The 22,303-nt window shown below is 36.4% G+C and overlaps 1 protein-coding gene across 8 annotated transcripts in view; it reads left to right on the top strand.

Moving 5' to 3' along the window:
* SLC4A10 (solute carrier family 4 member 10) overlaps positions 1-22,303 on the top strand; it is a 343,111-nt gene that overhangs the window by 72,224 nt on the left and 248,584 nt on the right. For 4 of the 8 annotated variants that reach the window (XM_059874452.1, XM_025001569.2, XM_025001553.2 and 1 more), the window contains exon 1: positions 20,935-21,227. The exons of 1 other annotated variant lie outside the window; for it this stretch is intronic. In XM_059874452.1, the coding sequence (XP_059730435.1) occupies positions 21,147-21,227 (81 nt within the window). In that variant the 5' untranslated portion in view covers positions 20,935-21,146. 8 annotated transcript variants of the gene reach the window in all.

The raw sequence follows: 22,303 nt of genomic DNA, 5'->3' as shown, positions 1-22,303 counted from the left end.
TTTAAAGTAAACACTAAATAGGGTTACCAAGGATAAGCTCTCCATTCTAAAAATCGTGTCTAAAAATAGGATAGAAAAGCCATCTGCTTTAGAAGGCTTAGGTGTTAATCCTTACTGAGGCAGAATCACTTGACTTAATGATCTCTTGCTATTGCTTATAATTTTAAATTTTATAGTCTTTAAGAAAGAATATTTTCTCCATTCTTTGTATTTAGAATAATGAAAAGTATACCCTAGAATAATGATTATAAAGTTACTGACTCAAATAGAGTCTCTAAATGTATCTTCTGTGTAGAGTCTGAAATGCATTAGTACTGGCTGAGACTGGATAGTTAAGATGACAACTATTACATTGTTTCACTCATTAGTTCTATAAAATTATTAGGTAAAACTTCTACCTTCAAAACTATGGTTTGAAAATTGTTCTTTGAAACTATTGCTTTCATGTTAAGGAATGATTTTTTTATTGGGTAGGAACTGACTTAAGTATCCCTTATGTCCTTTAGTCTTCCACTCACAACTAAGTGATAAGGTATATTCACAATATTGTTGATGTAGTTTAGTGGTTGCTTTCACTATTCAGGAAGGAATAAAGGGAAAATTATGAAAGCAAGCAGAGTGCTATCAGGCATGATTGATTTTCTAGTAATTAAGATTTAGAGATCATAGTCTTTTAAAAACAAGATCTTTACAGATGTTGTAATAAATTTTTAACTTATGCTTCTGGGCACCAAAACTTTTTGCTATTTAAATCAACACTTTAGTGGGCAAGTCAACTCTGCAGTAAGAACAGCAGGCTCTTGGCAAAACTGGGAAGTAAAACAAACACATTTCTGGACCTTTCACCTTTTCTTTTGGGACATTTCTATTCAGATTCTTTTAGATTCTACTTGGCAAGCTCTGCCCTGAGTACCCTCATATTCCCAGACTACTTAAAACTTTCTCATTTTTCAAAGAAAGTAGTGGATTCATGACACATACTCATCTTCAAAATGAATTAAAAGTTCCATTTAAGTAACATAATTTCTTAATCCAGTAAAATATGGAATGACAGCTGGTGCTGAGAATTTCAGGCACTGTTGGGATTTTTCCTGTGTCTTAAATCCCAGTGTGTGAGCCTGCCCAGTCCATCTTGGTCTGTTTCCAAAGCTACTCATACAGAACCTTGCTTATTTGGTTTCCTTTTATACTATGGCAGGTGCTGTTTGTGTACTAAAAAGATCTGGAGTCAACAACATAGAATCAATTTTCTTAAACTGGAATTTTAAAGAGGTGAGGGTCACATTAATATAGATATTAATAGATATTAATTTTATTTCTGTGTGAATATACACTATATATACTTGTGTGTGCATAGAGGGAGTCTGTATGAAATATCTTTCACATTGTGTTTTATTGTCTGCAATCAGATATTATACAGAGATGAGAATATAAACTTTTATTGTACATTGAGAGAATAAAAAGCACATTTATGCAAATTTAGCCCAACAGTTTATTGCCTTGAAAAGAGAAAGTTTAGAATTTAATTTTAAAAACTAGAGACTGTTCCTACAGATATATAATTAATATTGTCATCAATAAAAATATTACTGAGCACTTATTATGCACTCCATTCTGTGATTTTAAATAATCATAAAATGTTTCCTGCCATAACTAAGCTTATAATCTAATTGAAGTATCAGATAGCCTTTTATTCTTTAATTCAGCAGATATTTATTGAATGTTTATATATATAATTAAAAATCCTTTCAGAAAAATGGTACAGATAAACCTATTTGCAAAGCAGCAATAGAGACACAGATATAGAGAACAAACATATGGATACCAATGGGGGAAAGAAGAGATGGGACGAATGGGAGATTGGGGTTGATATACATACACTATTATGTATAAAATAGATAACAAGAACCTACTGTATAGCACAGGGAACTCTACTCAGTGCTCTGTGGTGACCTAATGGGAAGGAATTCCAAGAAACGGGATATGTATGTATGTATAGCTGATTCACTCTGCTATACAGCAGAAACTAACACAACACTGTAAAGTACTATATTCCAATAAAAATTCCTAATAAAGAGTCTTAACAGGTAAGGATGGATTGTTCAAAATATTGTTTTTATTTAGACCTTGTTGCAGCTGTGCCTTTTCTCTGACATGGTGTTCAGCTATACTATCTAACAGTTACATATGAACTGCCTAAAGAGTTTTAACCATATTTGAATAAGTCATTTATTACAACAGCCTCTTTCCCACCTACCAAAGAGCCAGCCTTCTGCTGCAGTGTACAGAGCACGGTCTGAAACACGCTGTGTGTCCTTGGGTTCCATAAGCATCAAGACATAGGCAGTTAAAAGACTCCCATTCTTTTGCAAGTTCCTTGTAACAAATTTTATTTGTTAGAAGAATCTTTGAATTTTATCAATAAAAAAACAATAAAAATTTTTAAAAGAAAAAAATATTTTCTCTGAGGAGTTTACAGGCTAAGGAGGAGATAAAACACACACATGGATATTATGAAACAAGCCTGTGAATGGCAAACTACATTAAATAGACTTTCAAATAAAGTATTATGTATTTGGGAGCTCATGTGCATAAAAAGAAAGATGTCAATGTAATGTAATATAGGCTAAATGCCAAATAAGTGAGGTTCATAACACGGAGCTTTAGAGGAAAGAGGAAAGAATAGTCACTTAGATATGGGTAATTGAAGAAAATTCCACTTATGAGGTAAGACTTAAATTCTTCTTAAAAAAGCAAAAATTACTAAGTAGAGCCTGTTGGTAGAACACTCTAGAATAAGGACTTAAAAACATATTGTTTCACTCACTGAAATTTGCCTTTTCATAAATCAGTATTTTTCAAAGATTTTAAAAGTTTTTTGTTGCTATGTGGAAATATAAAATCAAATTATTCAAATAAAATGTGTAAGAATAATGAAATATTATACATTTTCCTATGGGATGCAGTTTTATTTATTTTTGTTTTTTTAAATATAAATTTATTTATTTTAATTGGAGGCTGATTACTTTACAATCTTGTATTGGTTTTGTCAAATATCAACATGAATCTACCACGGGTGTACACATGTTCCCCATCCTGAATCCCCCTTCCACCTCCATCCTCATCCCATCCCTCTGGGTAATCCCAGTGCACCAGCCCCAAGCATCCAGTATCGTGCATCAAACCTGGACTGTCAACTCGTTTCATATATGATATTATACATATTTCCATGCCATTCTCCCAAATCATCCCACCCTCTCCCTCTCCCACAGAGTCCAAAAGACTGTTCTATACATCAGTGTCTCTTTTGCTGTCTTGTATACAGGGTTATCATTACCATCTTTCTAAATTCCATATATATGCGTTAGTATACTGTATTGGTGTTTTTCTTTCTGGATTCCTTCACTCTGTATAATAGGCTCCAGTTTCATCCATCTCATTAGAACTGATTCAAATGTATTCTTTTTAATGGCTGAGTAGTACTCCATTTTGTATATGTACCATAGCTTTCTTATCCATTCATCTGCTGATGGACATCTAGGTTGCTTCCATGTCCCGGGTATTATAAACAGTGCTGTGATGAACATTGGGGTACACGTGTCTCTTTCAATTCTGGTTTCCTCCGTGTGTATGCCCAGCAGTGGGATTGCTGGGTCATAAAGCAGTTCTATTTCCAGTTTTTAAGGAATCTCCACACTGTTCTCCATAGTGGCTATACTAGTTTGCATTCCCACCAACAGTGTAAGAGGGTTCCCTTTTCTCCGCACCCTCTCCAGCATTTATTGCTTGTAGACTTTTGGATAGCAGCCATTCTGACTGGCGTGAAATGGTACCTCATTGTGGTTTTGATTTGCATTTCTCTGATAATGAGTGATGTTGAGCATCTTTTCATGTGTTTGTTAGCCATCTGTATGTCTTCTTTGGAGAAATGTCTATTTAGTTCTTTGGCCCATTTTTTGATTGGGTCGTTTATTTTTCTGGAATTGAGCTGCAGGAATTGCTTGTATATTTTTGAGATTAGTTGTTTGTCAGTTGCTTCATTTGCTATTATTTTCTCCCATTCTGAAGGCTGTCTTTTCACCTTGCTTAGAGTTTCCTTTGTTGTGCAGAAGCTTTTAATTAGGTCCCATTTGTTTATTTTTGCTTTTATTTCCAATATTCTGGGAGGTGGGTCATAGAGGATCCTGCTGTGATATATGTCAGAGAGTGTTTTGCCTATGTTCTCCTCTACGAGTTTTATAGTTTCTGGCCTTAGGTTTAGATCTTTAATCCATTTTGAGTTTATTTTTGTGTATGGTGTTATAAAGTGTTCAAGTTTCATTCTTTTACAAGTGGTTGACCAGTTTTCCCAGCATCATTTGTTAAAGAGATTGTCTTTTCTCCATTGTATATTCTTGCCTCCTTTGTCAAAGATAAGGTGTCTATAGGTGCGTGGATTTATCTCTGGGCTTTCTATTTTGTTCCATTGATCTATATTTCTGTCTTTGTGCCAGTACCATACTGTCTTGATGACTGTGGCTTTGTAGTAGAGCCTGAAGGCAGGCAGGTTGATTCCTCCAGTTCCATTCTTCTTTCTCAAGGTTGCTGTGGCTATTTGAGGTTTTTTGTATTTCCATACAAATTGTGAAATTATTTGTTCTAGCTCTGTGAAAAATACCGTTGGTAGCTTGGTAGGGATTGCATTGAGTAGTATACTCATTTTCACTCTATTGATTCTTCCAATCCATGAACATGGTATATTTCTCCATCTATTAGTGTCCTCTTTGATTTCTTTCACCAGTGTTTTATAGTTTTCTATATATAGGTCTTCAGTTTCTTTTGGTAGATATATTCCTAAGTATTTTATTCTTTTCATTGCAATGGTGAATGGAATTGTTTCCTTAATTTCTCTTTCTATTTTCTCATTATTAGTGTATAGGAATGCAAGGGATTTCTGTGTGTTGATTTTATATCCTGCAACTTTACTATATTCATTGATTAGCTCTAATAATTTTCTGGTGGAGTCTTTAGGGTTTTCTATGTAGAGGATCATGTTGTCTGCAAACAGTGAGAGTTTTACTTCTTCTTTTCCTATTTGGATTCCTTTTATTTCTCTTCTGCTCTGATTGCTGTGGCCAAAACTTCCAAAACTATGTTGAATAGTAGTGGTGAAAGTGGGCACCCTTGTCTTGTTCCTGACTTTAGGGGAAATGCTTTCAATTTTTCACCATTGAGGATAATGTTTGCTGTGGGTTTGTCATATATAGCTTTTATTATGTTGAGGTATGTTCCTTCTATTCCTGCTTTCTGGAGAGTTTTTATCTAAATGGATGTTGAATTTTGTCAAAAGCTTTCTCTGCATCTATTGAGGTAATCATATGGCTTTTATTTTTCAATTTGTCAATGTGATGTATTACATTGATTGATTTGCGGATATTGAAGAACCCTTGCATCCCTGGGATAAAGCCCACTTGGTCATGGTGTATGATCTTTTTAATGTGTTGTTGGATTCTGATTGCTAGAATTTTGTTAAGGATTTTGCATTTATTTCTGCCCTAATTTTTAAGATTTCTTTCCTTCTGCTAACCCTGTGTTTCTTCATTTCTTCCCTTTCTAGTTGCTTTAGGTGTAGATTTAGGTTATTTATTTGACTTTTTCTTGTTTATTGAGGTAAGCCTGTATTGCTATGAACCTTGCCCTTAGCACTGCTTTTACAGTGTGGGATGCAATTTTAAATGTTGAACATATTTGACCCATTTCATTGAGGGAAAATATTCTTTGTCTGCATTATGGTAGAATTTTCTTTCAGCATGTTGCACCCAAATTATTTAAATACAGGGTAATAAGTACCTTATGAGAGTTAAAACTTAGAGCCAACATATAATACATAGAGATATGAAACACTGATTTAAAGGGACCAAATGACTCCCAAATCTAAGAAAGTTTATTCAACTATTAACATTGGTAAAGAAAGACTATCCAGTCAGAAGGAGGAATAGTCAGCGGCTAAACGTGGACAACAGAAGGTTACTAGGGCAAATTCTGATAGTACCCATAAAGTCCAGTGTAGGGAACTGTGTCCTTGACCTATCGAACACCTTAAATGACTGATGGATATAGATGGGATGTCTTGAAACAATCAAACATTGTTCTTTATAACTTAGTCATCTAGGTTTGATGCTATCCTCACTAAAACAGGACTTCCCTGGTGGCTCAGATGATAAAGAATCTGCCTGCAGTGCATGAGACCCTGGTTTGATCCCTGGGTTGGGAAGATTCCCTGGAGAAGGGAATGGCTACCCACTCCAGTATTCTTACCTGGAGAATTCCATGGACAGAGGAGCCTGGCGGGCTATAGGCCACAGGGTCCCAGAGAGTCAGACATGATTGAGCAATAGTACTTTCATTTGGGTTTCCTTTGTGGCTCAGCTGGTAAAGAATCCGCCAGCAATGTGGGAAATCTGGGTTTGATTCCTGGGTTGGGAAAATCCCCTGGAGAAGGGAAAGGCTACCCACTCCAGTATTCTGGACTAGAGAATTCCATGGACTGTACAGGTCATGGGGTTGCAGAGTCGGACACGACTGAGCAACTTTCACTCACTTACTCACTAAAACACTTTCTAATTACAATTTTTCTTTCTCTGGTGATGTATTGGAGAGAGTTACTCCACAGTCATATACTTTTAAACTAGTAAATCTTGGTAAACAAACAAAATTGTACTTTGTAGGGTGGAAGTGCCTGTAATATGCTCTTTTGATTACTGTAGCTTTTAGTATAGACTAAAGTCAAAGACTGTGATTCCTCCAGCTCTGTTAATCTTTAATCTGTTAATCTTTCTCAAGATTGTTTTGGCTATTTTGGTCTTTTGTTTTGGCTATTTGGGTCTTTTGTGTTTCCATACAAACTTTAACATTATTTGTTCTCATTCTGTGAAAAATACCTTTAATATTTTGATAGGGATTGCATTGAATCTGTAGACTGCCTTGGGTATGACCATTTTAATAATATTAATTCTTCTTATCTAAGAATATGGTATATCTTTTCATGTGTTATTTCTTTTTCAATTTCTTTCATCAGTGTCTTTTAGTTTTCCGAGTACAGGTCTTTTACCTCCTTAGGTAGGTTTATTCCTGGTTATCTTATTCTTTTTGATACAATGGTAAATGGAGTTGTTTCCTTAACTTCTCTTTCTGATAGTTCATTGTTAGTGTATTGAAATGCAACAGATTTTGGTATATTAATTTTGTATCCTTCAACTTTACTGAATTAATTGATGAGCTGTAGGGCTTCTTAATAGGCTAATTCTTGCATTCTACAACTATAGCACTAAAGAGAATAAAAATTAAACAGAACAAACATTTTGTGACATTTACTGACACTTACCATACTTGCCTTATTGAATCATCTTTGAAACTGCTCCTCTATTTGCCGTTAGAGTACCAGTTTTGAAACAACTATCCCAGAAAGGAAGATATGGATTTCATTCTTTCACTACTTCCATAGATATTTTCAAGTACATATTAAGTTCAGGAAACTATATTAAGTGCAATATAAAAATGATCAAATATAGATTTTTATCTTAAAGAACTTAATAATTAAGAGAGATTAGATAAGGGCATATATAACTCTAAAAGAAAGCACAAATATTTCAGAGAAGTCAGAAAGGATAAATGAGGATTTGTTAAAGAGCTGTGAGAGAGCTAGGTAAGACTGAAAGTTTGTGGTAAGAGGAATCGTGGAAGATTTGTTGTGTTAAATTTTGATGAATTTATATGTGTGTGTGGAGAAATAGGCTAAATTCAATGTCTAATAAATTTAGACCTATGGAGATGAGGGGAAGAAGGCATGCATTCTAACAATAACAATAATAGTTGTAAAGCATTTATTATGTTCTAGGTAGTCACTGTGTGCATTAAGCATTTTATATTCTTATATCATCTAATCCTCCAGGAGCACTATATAGATAGGTGCTGTTATTTTCTCCACTTTACTAATAGGGAACCTGAGGCCTGTGGAAGTTTTATAACTTGTAAAATGGTCTTCAGTAATAAATAGCAGCACCAGGATCTGAACCAAGATCAAAATGTAATAGCATGAACAAAGCTAGAGACCTCAAGCTCAGAGTGATTATTGGGAACGGTGAGCTATTGAGTTTAGGTGCAGTATCAGACAATTTAGGAGGATCCTTTTAATAACATTGGAAAGATATTTCAGGGTCAGACCATGGAGGTCATCAACTGCTAAACTAGAACATTTGTAGAGAGTTCATGACTAGGTAATGACACAGTAGTTTGAGATAGGTTGCAAATAACAAAGATAAAAAATCTTTGCTGGATTTGGTGACTAGCTGATTATTAATAAATCAACCACATTTATTCTGTGGTTACATTATGCCAGGATTTTGAGGCAAATGGCAAAACTGAGAATAATGAGGGCAGAGGTGGTTACTGTATTTGACAAAGGGAAAGGAACTGGTCATCTTCCCTTGTTTATTATATACTATCCCCCCATACCTTTAGCTTAACAACTTTTAAAATGATCTGTTGATTCTTCTTTTCCCTGAACCAATAGACAATATTATTATTATTATTGTTTATTGAGTTTATATTGTGTTGGCCAAAAAGTTTATTTGGGTTTTTCTCTACCATCTTACGGAAAAACTTGAATGAACTTTTTTGGCCAACTCAATATATTAGTAGTTTGTACTGACTGCCTTATGTATATTCTCTTACTTAACCTTCAAAACAGCTTTGTGAGATAGATGAAATGATTAAGTATGATTAAGTGTATTTTACAGGTGAAGAAACAGGTGAGGAGTTTAAGCAACTGGCTCATGGTCACTAACTGGTTAATCTAAGATTTAATCAATGTTTGTCTGACTTCAAAGCCACTATAGTATAAAAGTTGTATTATATACCTAATTTTAAAAAAGTATATTCTGTTTACCCAGGTCTGGAGGGTCTACACTCTCATCCTCAGATCTTAAACTCAATCATTTATATACTTCCAATTGTTTTATAATCTTATTGTATGTAGTTGTTTATTCTTCTTCATTTTTTGACACTATAACAAACTTGTAACTGTGTCTTTCTTAGAATGGCAATAGCAAATATTTATTCACTGATTCCTCTGTGCCAGGCACTGCTTTAACTGTTTCATATATGTTAATTACATTTCATCCTTACAACAACCCTAGTAGGATTATCATCATTTTACATAAGCAAACTGAGGCAGGGGCTTTCCAGGTGGCGCTAGAGATAAAGAACCTGTCTACCAATGCAGGAGACAAAAGAGACTGCGAGTTTGATCTCTGGGTTAGGAAGATCCCCTGGAGTCAGGCACTGGCAACCCACTGTAGTATTCTTGCCTGGAGAATTCCATGGACAGAGGAGCATGGAGGGTCCATAGGATCAAACCACACAGAGTCGGACAAGAAGTGACTTAGCATGCAGGCATGTGCAAACTGAGGCAGACAATATATAAATATTCCAAGTTTGTAAAACCATGATTTGAACTTTACAGTTTGCCTCCATAGCTTGTGCTTTTAGCTGTAAGCCTGAATCCTTTTAACAAAGGTTATTTAGAGGTATTTTTTGAGTCATTTATTTGCAGTAAATAAAATTTATTTTTAATGTGACCCAAGTCCTATATTAAAATCAAAAAGGACAAACTTGTTTCCAATTTTTCATAATCTTCCTTTTAAATACAATTTTCAGTTCAGTTCAGTTCAGTTCAGTCGCTCAGTTGTGTATGACTCTTTGCGACCCCATGAATCACAGCACGCCAGGCCTCCCTGTCCATCACCAACTCCTGGAGTGCACTCAGACTCATGTCCATCGAGTCAGTGATGCCATCCAGCCATCTCATCCTCTGTCATCCCCTTCTCCTCCTGCCCCCAATCTCTGCCAGCATCAGAGTCTTTTCCAATGAGTCAACTCTTCGCATGAGGTGGCCAAAGTACTGGAGTTTCAGCTTTAGCATCATTCCTTCCAAAGAAATCCTAGGGCTGATCTCCTTCAGAATGGACTGGTTGGATCTCCTTGCAGCCCAAGGGACTCTCAAGAGTCTTCTCCAACACCACAGTTCAAAAGCATCAGTTCTTCGGCACTCAGCTTTCTTCACAGTCCAACTCTCACATCCATACATGACCACTGGAAACCATAGCCTTGACTAGATGGACCTTTGTTGGCAAAGTAATGTCTCTGCTTTTGAATATGCTATCTAGGTTGGTCATAACTTTCCTTCCAAGGAGTAAGCATCTTTTAATTTCATGGCTGCAATCACCATCTGCAGTGATTTTGGAGCTCCCAAAAATAAAGTCTGACACTGTTTCCACTGTTTCCCCATCTATTTCCCCTGAAGTGATGGGACCAGATGCCATGATCTTTGTTTTTTGAATGTTGAACTTTAAGCCATCTTTTTCACTCTCCTCTTTCACTTTCATCAAGAGGCTTTTTACTTCCTCTTTACTTTCTGCCATAAGGGTGGTATCATCTGCATATCTGAGGTTATTGATATTTCTCCTGGCAATCTTGATTCCAGCTTGTGCTTCTTCCAGCCCAGCGTTTCTCATGATGTACTCTGCATATAAGTTAAATAAGCAGGGTGACAATATACAGCCTTGACATACTCCTTTTCTATTTGGAACCAGTCTGTTGTTCCATGTCCAGTACTAACTGTTGCTTCCTGACCTGCATACAAATTTCTCAAGAGGCAGGTCAGGTGGTCTGGTATTCCCATCTCTTTCAGAATTTTCCACAGTTTATTGTGATCCACACAGTCAAAGGCTTTGGCATAGTCAATAAAACAGAAATAGATGTTTTTCTGGAAGTTTCCTACTTTTTCTATGATCCAGCGGATGTTGGGAATTTGATCTCTGGTTCCTCTGCCTTTTCTAAAACCAGCTTGAACAACTGGAAGTTCATGGTTCATGTATTGCTGAAGTCTGGCTTGGAGAATTTTGAGCATTACTTTACTAGCTTGTGAGATGAGTGCAATTGTGCGGTAGTTTGAGCATTCTTTGACATTGCCTTTCTTTGGGATTGGAATGAAAAATGACCTTTACCAGTCCTCTGGCCAAGGCTGAGTTTTCCAAATTTGCTGGCATATTGAGTGCAGCAGTTTCACAGCATTATCTTCTAGGATTTGAAATAGCTCAACTGGAATTTCATCACCTCCACTAGCTTTGTTCGTAGTGATGCTTTCTAAGGCCCACGTGACTTCACATTCCAGGATGTCTGGCTCTAGGTCAGTGATCACACCATCGTGATTATCTGGGTCGTGAAGATCTTTTTTGTACAGTTCTTCTGTGTATTCTTGCCATCTCTTCTTAATATCTTCTGCTTCTGTTAGGTCCATACCATTTCTGTCCTTTATTGAACCCATCTTCGCATGAAATGTTCCCCTGGTATCTCTAATTTTCTTGAAGAGATCTCTAGTCTTTCCCATTCTGTTGTTTTCCTCTACTTCTTTGCATTGATCGCTGAGGAAGGCTTTCTTATCTCTCCTGGCTATTCTTTGGAACTCTGCATTCAGATGCTTATATTGTTCCTTTTCTCCTTTGCTTTTCACTTCTCTTCTTTTCACAGCTATTTGTAAGGCCTCCCCAGACAGCCATTTTGCTTTTTGGCATTTCTTTTCCATGGGGATGGTCTTGATCCCTGTCTCCTGTACAATGTCATGAACCTCATTCCATAGTTCATCAGGCACTCTATCTATCAGATCTAGGCCCTTAAATCTATTTCTCACTTCCACTCATATAATCATAAGGGATTTGATTTAGGTCATACCTGAATTGTCTAGTGGTTTTCCCTACTTTCTTCAATTTAGTCTGAATTTGGTAATAAAGAGTTCATGATCTGAGCCACAGTCAGCTCCTGGTCTTGTTTTTGTTGACTGTATAGAGCTTCTCCATCTTTGGCTGCAAAGAATATAATCAGTCTGATTTCAGTGTTGACCATCTGGTGATGTCCATGTGTAGAGTCTTCTCTTGTGTTGTTGGAAGAGGGTGTTAGCTATGACCAGTGCATTTTCTTGGCAAAATTCTTATTAGTCTTTGCCTTGCTTCATTCCGTATTCCAAGGCCAAATTTGCCTGTTACTCCAGGTGTTTCTTGACTTCCTACTTTTGCATTCCAGTTCTATAATGAAAAGGACATCTTTTTTGGGTGTTAGTTCTAAAAGGTCTTGTAGGTCTTCATAGAACCGTTCAACTTCAACTTCTTCAGCATTACTGGTTCTGGCATAGACTTGGATTACTGTGATATTGAATGGTTTGCCTTGGAAATGAACAGAGAGCATTCTGTCATTTTTGAGATTGCATCCAAGTACTGCATTTCAGACTCTTTTGTTGACCATACTCCATTTCTTCTGAGGGATTCCTGCCCACAGTAGTAGATATAATGGTCATCTGAGTTAAATTTACCAATTCCAGTCCATTTTAATTCGCTGATTCTTAGAATGTCGACATTCACTCTTGCCATCTCTTGTTTGACCACTCCCAATTTGCCTTGATTGGTGGACCTGACTTTCCAGGTTCCTATGCAATATTGCTCTTTACAGCATTGGACCTTGCTTCTATCACCAGTCACATCCACAACTGGGTATTGTTTTTGCTTTGGCTCCATCCCTTCATTCTTTCTGGAGTTATTTCTCCACTGATCTTCAGTAGCATATTGGGCACCTACTGACCCAGGGAGTTCCTCTTTCAGTATCCTATCATTTTTGCCTTTTCATACTGTTCATGGGATTCTCAAGGCAAGAATACTGAAGTGGTTTGCCATTCCCTTCTCCAGTGGACCACAGTCTGTCAGATCTCTCCACCATGACCCGCCCGTCTTGGGTGGCCCCAGGGGCATGGCTTAGTTTCATTGAGTTAGACAAGGCTGTGGTCCTAGTGTGATTAGATTGACTAGTTTTCTTTGAGTATGGTTTCAGTGTGTCTGCCCTCTGATGCCCTCTTGCAATACCTACCGTCTTACTTGGGTTTCTCTTACCTTGGATGTGGGGTATCTCTTCACGGCTGCTCCAGCAAAGCGCAGCTGCTGCTCCTTACCTTGGACGAGGGGTATCTCCTCACCACTGCCCCTCCTGACCTTGAATGTAGAACAGCTCCTCTAGGCCCTCCTGCGCCCACGCAGCCACCACTCCTTGGATGTGGGGTTGTACCTCTGGCTGCTGCCCCTGGCCTCGGGCGGTGGGTAGCTCCTCTCAGCTGCCACCCCTGACCTCGGAGGCGGGGTTGCTCCTCCCTGCCGCTGCCCCTGACCTTGGACGTGGGGTCAGTCCTCTTGGCCACCGCCCCTCGGGCATGGGGTCCTCCCGGCTTCTGCCCCTGACCTTGGACTTGGGGAAGCTCCTCTCCGCCATGCTAAGTGCGCTGGTCGCAGCTGCTCGGGCAAATTGTAGTATTGCCCAAATTGTATTTTAATGATAGCTAAATCTATCAGAAAGACCATAATATCTTAATATCTTCTGCTTCTGTTAGGTCCATACCGTTTCTGTTCTTTATTATGCCCATCTTTACATGACATGTTCCCTTGATATCTCTAATTTTCTTGAAGAGATCTCTAGTCTTTCCCGTTCAGTTGTTTTCCTCTATTTCTTTGCGTTGATTTGAGATTGTACTACATAAATATATTGGGATTTTGTTTTTCATTCAATATTCTATTACAGTACACATTTTCATTGTCATTAACATCTTTGTTGGTTACTAATGCATTCCATTTTGTTGTCTCATAATTTAGTTAACCTTTCTCATATTATTTCTGTTTTTTCTCTTCTAAGAATGTAGCACCAAACATCTTTGTGCAGAAACCTTCATCTGCCTATTTCTTTTGTACAGATTCTCCAAATGAAATACTAGAAAGGACTCAATGTTTTTAAGAATTGTAACATATTTTGCCAAATTACTTTGGAAAGTGAACTAATTTATACTTTAAAAAGCAAATAAATAAAAAGCAGTATTACATACAACAAAATAGATTACTTAGGTTTTCAGAGGTATTCTCTGGAATAAACATTTTTTGGGGGGAAGAGGGTCAGCTTCGAGCAACAGGAGCAGCCCCAGCATGCCACCCAGCCATACCGTGGGTGGCTGCGGAGTCTCATATATTTGTTTCATGCTAAAGATTTTATTGTAGAGGATGCTATCCTCCCATTAGTAGTCCTCACCCACCGTGGCTTGTGGGGTCAGTAGGCTGGCTATATCTGAAGTGAGTTTTTTTTAATTATATAAGTTTCTTGGGTATAACATTATAATTTGGCATCTGTGAACAAAGTGATCACCACCACAAATATAGTTACCATCCATCACCATGCACCTCCTTCATCTATTTTGGCCACGCTCCAACCCCTTTCCCCCAGTAACCACTGATCTGTTCTCTGTTTCTCTGAGTTTGTTTTTTATTTTATTTTGTCTGTTTTGTCCGTTTAGATTTCACATATGAGTGAAATCCTACAATGTTTGTCTTTCTCTGTCTTACTTCACTTAGCATAATAACCCCTAGGTCTATCCGTGTTGTCACAGATGATAGGATTTGATCCTTTTTATGGTTGAGTAGTATTCCATTGCAGAGAAGGCAATGGCACCCCACTCCAGTACTCTTGCCTGGAAAATCCCATGGATGGAGAAGCCTGGTAGGCTGCAGTCCAGGGGGTCATGAAGAGTCGAACATGACTGAGCAGCTTCACTTTCACTTTTCACTTTCATGCATTGGAAAAGGAAATGGCAACCCACTCCAGTGTTCTTGCCTGGAGAATCTCAGGGACGGGGGAGCCTGGTGGGCTGCCATCTCTGGGGTCGCACAGAGTCAGATACGACTGAAGCGACTTAGCAGCAGCAGTATTCCATTGTGTATATGTACCACATCTTCATTAACAATTCACCCATTGACGGACACTTATGTTGCTTCAAGATCTTGGCTATTGTAAATAATGCTGCAATGAATGCAGGAGTTTTGAATTCGTATTTTCATGTTTTTCACTTAAATACTCAGAAGTGGAATAGCTGGGTCATGTAGTAGTTCTATTCTTGATTTTTTTTTTTTTTTTTTAGGAATCTCCATACTTTTTCCATTCTGACTATACCAATTTGCAGTCCAACTAACAGTTTAGGATTTCCATTTCTTTACATTCTTCCTAACATTTTTCACATCTTGTCTTTTTGATGATAGCCATTCTAACACATGTGAGGTAATAGCTTATTGTGGTTTTAGTTTGTATTTTCCTAATAATGACATGATATTGGACATCGTTTCATGTACTTGTTGGCCAGCTGTATGTCTTCTTTGGAAAAAATGTCTGCTCAGCTACTGGGTCCATTTTCAAATCAGGTTGTTTGTTGTTGTTGAGTTGTATGAGTTGTTTATATATTTTGGGGTACTAGCTTCTTATCAGATATATGATTTGCAAATATCTTCTCCCATTCAGTATGTTGCTTTTCATTGTGATGATGGTTTCCTTCATTGTGCAGAAGATTTTTAGTCTGATGTAGTCGCATTTGTTTGGGGCTTCCCATGTGGCACTAGTGGTAAAGAACCCATCTGCCAATGCTGGTAGATGCCAGATAATGGTTCGATCCCTGGATCAGGAAGGTCCCCTGGAGGAGGGCATGGCAAGCCACTCCAGCATTCTTCCCTGGAGAATCCCATGGATGGAGAAGCCTGCCATAAGGCAGGTTATGATCCATAGCGTCCCAAAGAGTCGGACACAATTGAAGTAACTTAGCATGCCCAGTCGCAGTTGTTTATGTTTGCTTTTAATCCCTTGCGTTTGGAGTCAAATCCTCAAAACCATTGCTAAGACTTATGTGCATTAGGTTACAGCTTGTGTTTTCCTCAAGGAATTTTATGGTTTTAGTTCTTACATTCAAATCTTTAATTCATTTTGAGTTAATTTTTGTGTATGCTGTCAGATAGTGGCCTAGCTTCATTCTTTTGAACTGAACTGAACTGATCCAGTTTTCCCAATACCATTTATTAAAGAGTCTATTGTTTCTCTATTGTATGTTCTTTGCTTCTTTATCATAAATTCATTGTACAAACACATGTGAGATTTCTATTCTGTTCCATTAATCTGTGTTTCTTTTTTTGTGCCACTACTCATAGTGTTTTGAACACCATAAGCTTTGTAGTATAGTTTGAAATCAGGGGGCATGATACCTCCAACTTTTTTCTTTCTCAAGGTTGTTTTAGCTGTTTGAGATATTTTGTGGTTCCATACATACTTTATTTTTTTTTAATTATTATTTTAAATATTTATTTATTTATTTGGCCATGCCATGCAGCATGCAGGATCTTAATTCCCTGACCAGGAGTAGAACCCATGACTCCTGGAATGGAAGCACAGTCTTAACCACTGGACCACCAAGGAAGTCCCTTCATACACATCTTAGAATTATTTTTCTAGTTTTGTGAAACAGACCATTGGATTTTTGATAGGAATTGCATTGAACCTGTAGATTTCTTTGGGTAGTGTGGGGTAGTATGGACCTTTAAACAATATTAATTCCTGCATTTCATAAACACTGGATATATTTCTATTTATTTGTGTATGCATCGGTTTTTTTCATCAGTCTTATAGTTATTGGTGTACAGCTCTTTCACCTTCTTGAAATATTCCTGGATATTTTATTTTTTTGATGCTAATGGTGATGCAGATATAGAGAAAAGACTTGTGGACACAGTGGGGAAAGGAGAGAGTGGGATGAGTTGAGAGAGTAGCACTGAAACATATACATCTCCGTATGTAAAACAGATAGCCAGTGGAAATTTGCTGTAGGACACAGGGAGCTCAAACCTGGTACTGTGTGGCACCCAAGAGGGGTGGTTGATTCATGGTGATGCATCGCAGAAACCAGCACAATTTTGTAAAGCAATTATCTTCCAGTTAAAAAAAAAATTGAAAAAGGAGAATGTTATATCAATTTGTCTTTCTAATAGTTCACTATGAATGAATAGAAATGCCAAAGATTTCTGTATCTTGATGTATCTTCTGGCTTTACTGAATTTATTTATTATTTCTAACAGATTTTGGAGGGTTCCATCTTTAGGGTTTTCTATATATAATACCATGTCAGCTGCAAATAGAGACTGTTTTACTTCTTTCTTTCCAATTTGGTTGCCCACTACTTCTTTTTCTTGCTGAATTGCTGTGGCTAGGAATTCCAATTCTTTGTTGAAGAGAAGTGGCAAGAGTGAGCATCCATATTTTTCCTGATCTTAGAGGAAAAGATTTCAAATTTTCACCATTGAGAATAACATTAACTGCTGGTTTGCCATATATGTTTTTTTTATTATGTTGAGGTACATTCCCTCTATGGTTTGTTCTCTGTATCTGTGAGTCTGCTTCTTTATTGTTAAAATTTGTATGGAAACACAAAAGACCCTGCATAGCCAAAACAATTTTGAGAAAAAAAGAACACAGCTGGAGGAATCATGATCCCTGACTTCAGACTACTACAAAGCTATAATAATCAAAACAATATGGTTCTGGAATAAACCAGATATATAGAGCAATGAAACAGGATAGAGCCTAGAAACAAACCCATGTACTTACGGTCATTTAATCTACAACAAAGGAGGCAAAAGTATACAATGGAGAAGAGACAGTCTCTTCAATAAATGTTGCTAGGAAAGCTGATCAGATACATGTAAAAGAAGGAAATTAGAACATTCTCTAACACCATATATAAAAGTAAACATAAAATGGATTAAAGACCAAAATCTAAGACTGGATATTAAAAAACTCCTGGAGGAAAACATAGGCAGAACACAGCATAAGTCACAGCAATAATTTTTGGATCCACCTCCTAAAGTAAAGGAAATAAAAGCAAAACTAAACAACTGGGGCCTAAATAAAAGCTTTTCACAGCGTTTATTTAGGAAACTGTGAAAAAGATGAAAATACAACCTGCTGCTGATGAATGGATAAAGAAGATGTAGTATATACACACAATGGAATACTACTCAGCCATGTAAAAAATAATTAAAATTTGCCATTTGTGGCAGCATGGATGGACTTGGAGGGCATTATGTTAAGTGAAATAAGTCAGACAAAGAAAAACAAATACTGTATGACATCACTTATATGTAGAATCTAAAAAATACAACAAAGTAGTGACTATAACAAAAAAAGAAGCCTGATCATCAGTGCTGTGACAAAGTATATGAAAGAAAAGTACAACTTTCAGTTTATTTTTTGCTTATGCATTTATAATAATTTTGCTCAAATTTAAGCACATTTTAAGAGGTCACAGAATGAATGTCAGATGAGCTTTCCTTCTCAACACTTTCTGGCTATTTTATAAAAACTAAACACATACATGTGAAATTAATGACAATACAGTGGAGCATGTGATGAAAATATATGAACTGTCAAGACGAAATCTATAATAATTTAGGAAGTTATGAATAAACCTTGACACTTCTCTCTACCTCATTTCTCACATTTAGTCTCCCATCACATTCTTTCTAACTAAAAAGTATATCTGGAATCTATCAATTTCTCTCCATCCCTACTGCCACCACTTTGGTTCAGGCCATCATTATCCCCTGCCCCAAATTATATATCTTGTCTTTTCCAGTTTTATTTTACTCAATTGATTCTCTCTCATAGCCAGAATAATATTAAACTACAAAAATGATTCTGTTTAAGGATTCCCATTCCCCTGAAGTTTAAGTCCATTCTCTTCAAATGGTTTCTGAAGAGTCCTGTGATTAGACCTTGGTTTACCTTTCAGCCTCATCTCTTCTCTCTGTCCTACTAATGCTTCATGGTCTCATCATGCTGTATTCAGCACCCCTCAGATATCATTTACTCAAGATCTTCTCAGTTTTAACAGTAATTCCTTAGGAAGATCTTTTCTGGTCCTTAGGTTAGGGATCTGTCCTATTAATCAGTCTCATATCCCTTGATCTTCTGTCATGGCAAAGCATACTTGTTTAATTATCTGCTTTTGTGATGGCATATCTACATTGTCATGAATTCTGTAGCACAGCATCTGACACAAAGAAGATGTTTAATATTTTCCACATGAAGAAATAAATATAGGAAGGGAGATAGATGTTAAGAGAGTAAATACTGCATGCATAAATCATAATACATATGAGTTTCCATTCAGGTATGTCATTGTGTACATACAGCCAAAACTACAAAACATTTTGTCTGAACCTGTGCAGTTAGAGGCAGTAATTTCTTTAAGGACATAATGTGGATCAGACTATTAAACAAGACTAATTTCTTTCTACAAATAAAAATTAGATCTATTTAAGGTATAATCATTTCCCTTAGATTTATTGAGATATAATTGACATATAACATTGTATAAGTTTAATTTGATATACTTACACATTGCAAAAATTACCACCATATGTAACTTTCAAGTATATAATACAATATGATTAACTGTAATCACTATCCTGTGCATTAGATCCCTAGAACTTATTCATCTTGTAGCTGGAAGTCTGCACTTTTGACCAACATCTCCCCTGTGCCTCTACCCATCAGCCTTTTAAAGAAGCCCAATTTTTAAGACTCATTAGTCTCCATGATAATACAAATTATGCTCAAATGCTCGTCAGATGTTGTGAATGGGAGAAGGGAAGTTATACTGGTTTGTAATTGCTGCTGCTGCTGCTGCTAAGTCGCTTCAGTCATGTCCGACTCTGTGCGACCCCATAGACAGCAGCCCACCAGGCTCCCCCGTCCCTGGGATTCTCCAGGCAAGAACACTGGAGTGGGTTGCCATTTCCTTCTCCAATGCATGAAAGTGAAAAGTGAAAGTGAAGTCGCTCAGTCGTGTCCGACTTTTAGCGACCCCATGGACTGTAGCCCACCAGGCTCCTCCATCCATGGGATTTTCCAGGCGAGTACTGGAGTGGGGTGCCATTGCCTTCTCCGGGTTTGTAATTAGTTTACACTTAAAAAACATTTTCTGTATAGTACTTTTAGCTATCATTAAATTTCATTTAGTTTATATCACAGGTATACACATAAAGCATTCAGAGCTATATAAAGAAAGTGTTCATTAATTCAGGCTATATATAATGTGAGGACTCTTTTAGGGTAATATGTTATATTTGGTGTCCTAATTTTACATTCAATTAAATATAATTTTAGTCTTTGTTTTATTTCTAAAACATGATCTTTTATAATATGGTAAAGAGAAAGTATTTCCATTTATAATCTTGGAGGATATCAGTTTTCTATCATCAGAGTATTTTATTAATCTTAAAATTCCTTAATTCTACTCTGTTGTGGTAAAAGAGAGCATTATAAGAATCTCAATGAACACAAATAATATGCAATGAAAAATGACTAAAAATGCCAATAACATAGGTTTAATTTCCTAGATTTAGATTTAACCATGCAGTTTTGGAATTTCATAATAGCATTTTGTGTTTTGCATATTAAGTTCTATAGGAGATTTTGTACCTTTTATTAATAGTATAAAAATTATTTTGATTTGAAGTGTGTTGGTCTGAAAGATATGAAATAAAAATAGTTCCTGAGAATTAAAAAGTGAATATGCACTTACTTATTTATCTATCTGCTATTATACACAATTATCAAAGATTTCCAGAAGAAAAATTCATCATTTTTAGGAACTTCTAATTTTGATGGGTTGGATAAGTGATGATGCACATGGTTTGGAAGAAAGAGTCCTTTAAGAGAGAGTACAATGTTGCTTCTTAAATCATTAAAGCTTAGTCATAGGTGGAGAAAATTGCCCAATAATTAAGAACTAACGCTTTAACATGGCAACAGATGCATTGGACAGTTAATTAAATAGAACATTGCTTATTTGTAAAGAAATGACAAAAAATTCAAACTTTCCTGGGCACGTGAAATCTTTATAGTATCAGAAGTGGGAAACCTGAAAGACGTGACTCATTCTCTGTTTGGATGATGCAGAATTGCTCTAAGCAGTAAGCTTACTGTTTTCAGACAGCATTAGCAGCTTCAGCACATACAACTGTGTCATCCTCTCTTAATACGCAGTGTTTATAACTGCAAAGGGGAGATGATAAACAGCATATGAGATCTGATATTTTCATGATGACTTAAACAGATACTGATGGACAGATCTGCTGTTTGATGTTTTCTTCACTAGCCCTGAAGATGCTGAGACATAGAGGTGGCTGTGATTATCTTTTGTAAGACAGGAAATGCAATCTTTAGGGATCTCTGGAAATAGAAAGGTCATGCAGTCTGGAACCTGTGAGTCTTTTCAATCTCTAAGTCATCAGGTATGACCTCATGAATTATGATGATGCTGTTAGATTGTAGAGTTACTGCTTTTTCTAGCTCATTTAGAATATATTAATCAATGTAATTGTTTATTATTAGATTCTCTTTAGGATATTTGAACAAGTAATATTTATAGTAATAGATGCCAGATAAACAATATGAGTTTTAGAAATGTGTGTGTGTTTTAAGTTTGTGTTTACTTTAGCTTTTTATGGGGAAGTGGGAAGTAAAGAAAGAGATCCTTTGTATGTGATTAAGGGCAAGGTTTTGGGCTCTACAGATTTTTCCAGATTAAACCTGAATACAGTCAAATTGCAGCTTTTATTTTGAATGATAAAAATAGCATAAATCTTTCATATTGATAAGTATACACCATAGCTAGCTGCTTATATATAGTGACATATTAAATTTTTTTATCTGGGATTTCTTAAGCATAGAAATAGATGTTACTGCCACTGTACTGTGCAACCACACACAGCAACCCAACTGTGATGAGTAGAATTATGTTTATTAGCATCTGAGCTATTTTCTTGAAATTATCTTTCAGTATCTAAATTGTTTTAAAAGGCATTGCTTTTAATTATATTTCAGATCTATTGACGTAATGATGCTTTGGTTCCTTAATGTAGAGATCTGCTAAGGCACTGCTTATAGATTAAAGCAGATAATGAATCTGTTTTTTTTTCTTTGTTTTTTTACAAAGAAATCCGGTGACGTATAAGCTTGTTTAAGATTTTTGATCCAGAGATATTCTACTTTTGCTTACTTTCATTTTCAAAATGAAAGACTTAATTATATTAAACATGTTAACTACAAAGAATAGAAAATCATCACATCAAAGAATTTGGATTTATATATTCATTTTATTCTGAAACTCTGCTATTTATTTTAAACCATTTTCACCTATCATGTTATAATGCATTTAACTTTGTTTTTTTATAGCATATCCTCAGGGTTACATGCTTGGATAAGAAGCCTTGCCTCTGTTTGACATTCAAGTTTTGAAGGAATTTTTTTTTTTTATTACACATATTTCTGCCTCAGTATTAGGGGACCTGGCAGATACTTGCCAAGG

Source organism: Bos taurus, chromosome 2 (assembly GCF_002263795.3).
Source record: "Bos taurus isolate L1 Dominette 01449 registration number 42190680 breed Hereford chromosome 2, ARS-UCD2.0, whole genome shotgun sequence".
NCBI lineage: Eukaryota > Metazoa > Chordata > Mammalia > Artiodactyla > Bovidae > Bos > Bos taurus.
This window is presented reverse-complemented; position numbering and strand designations above follow the sequence as displayed.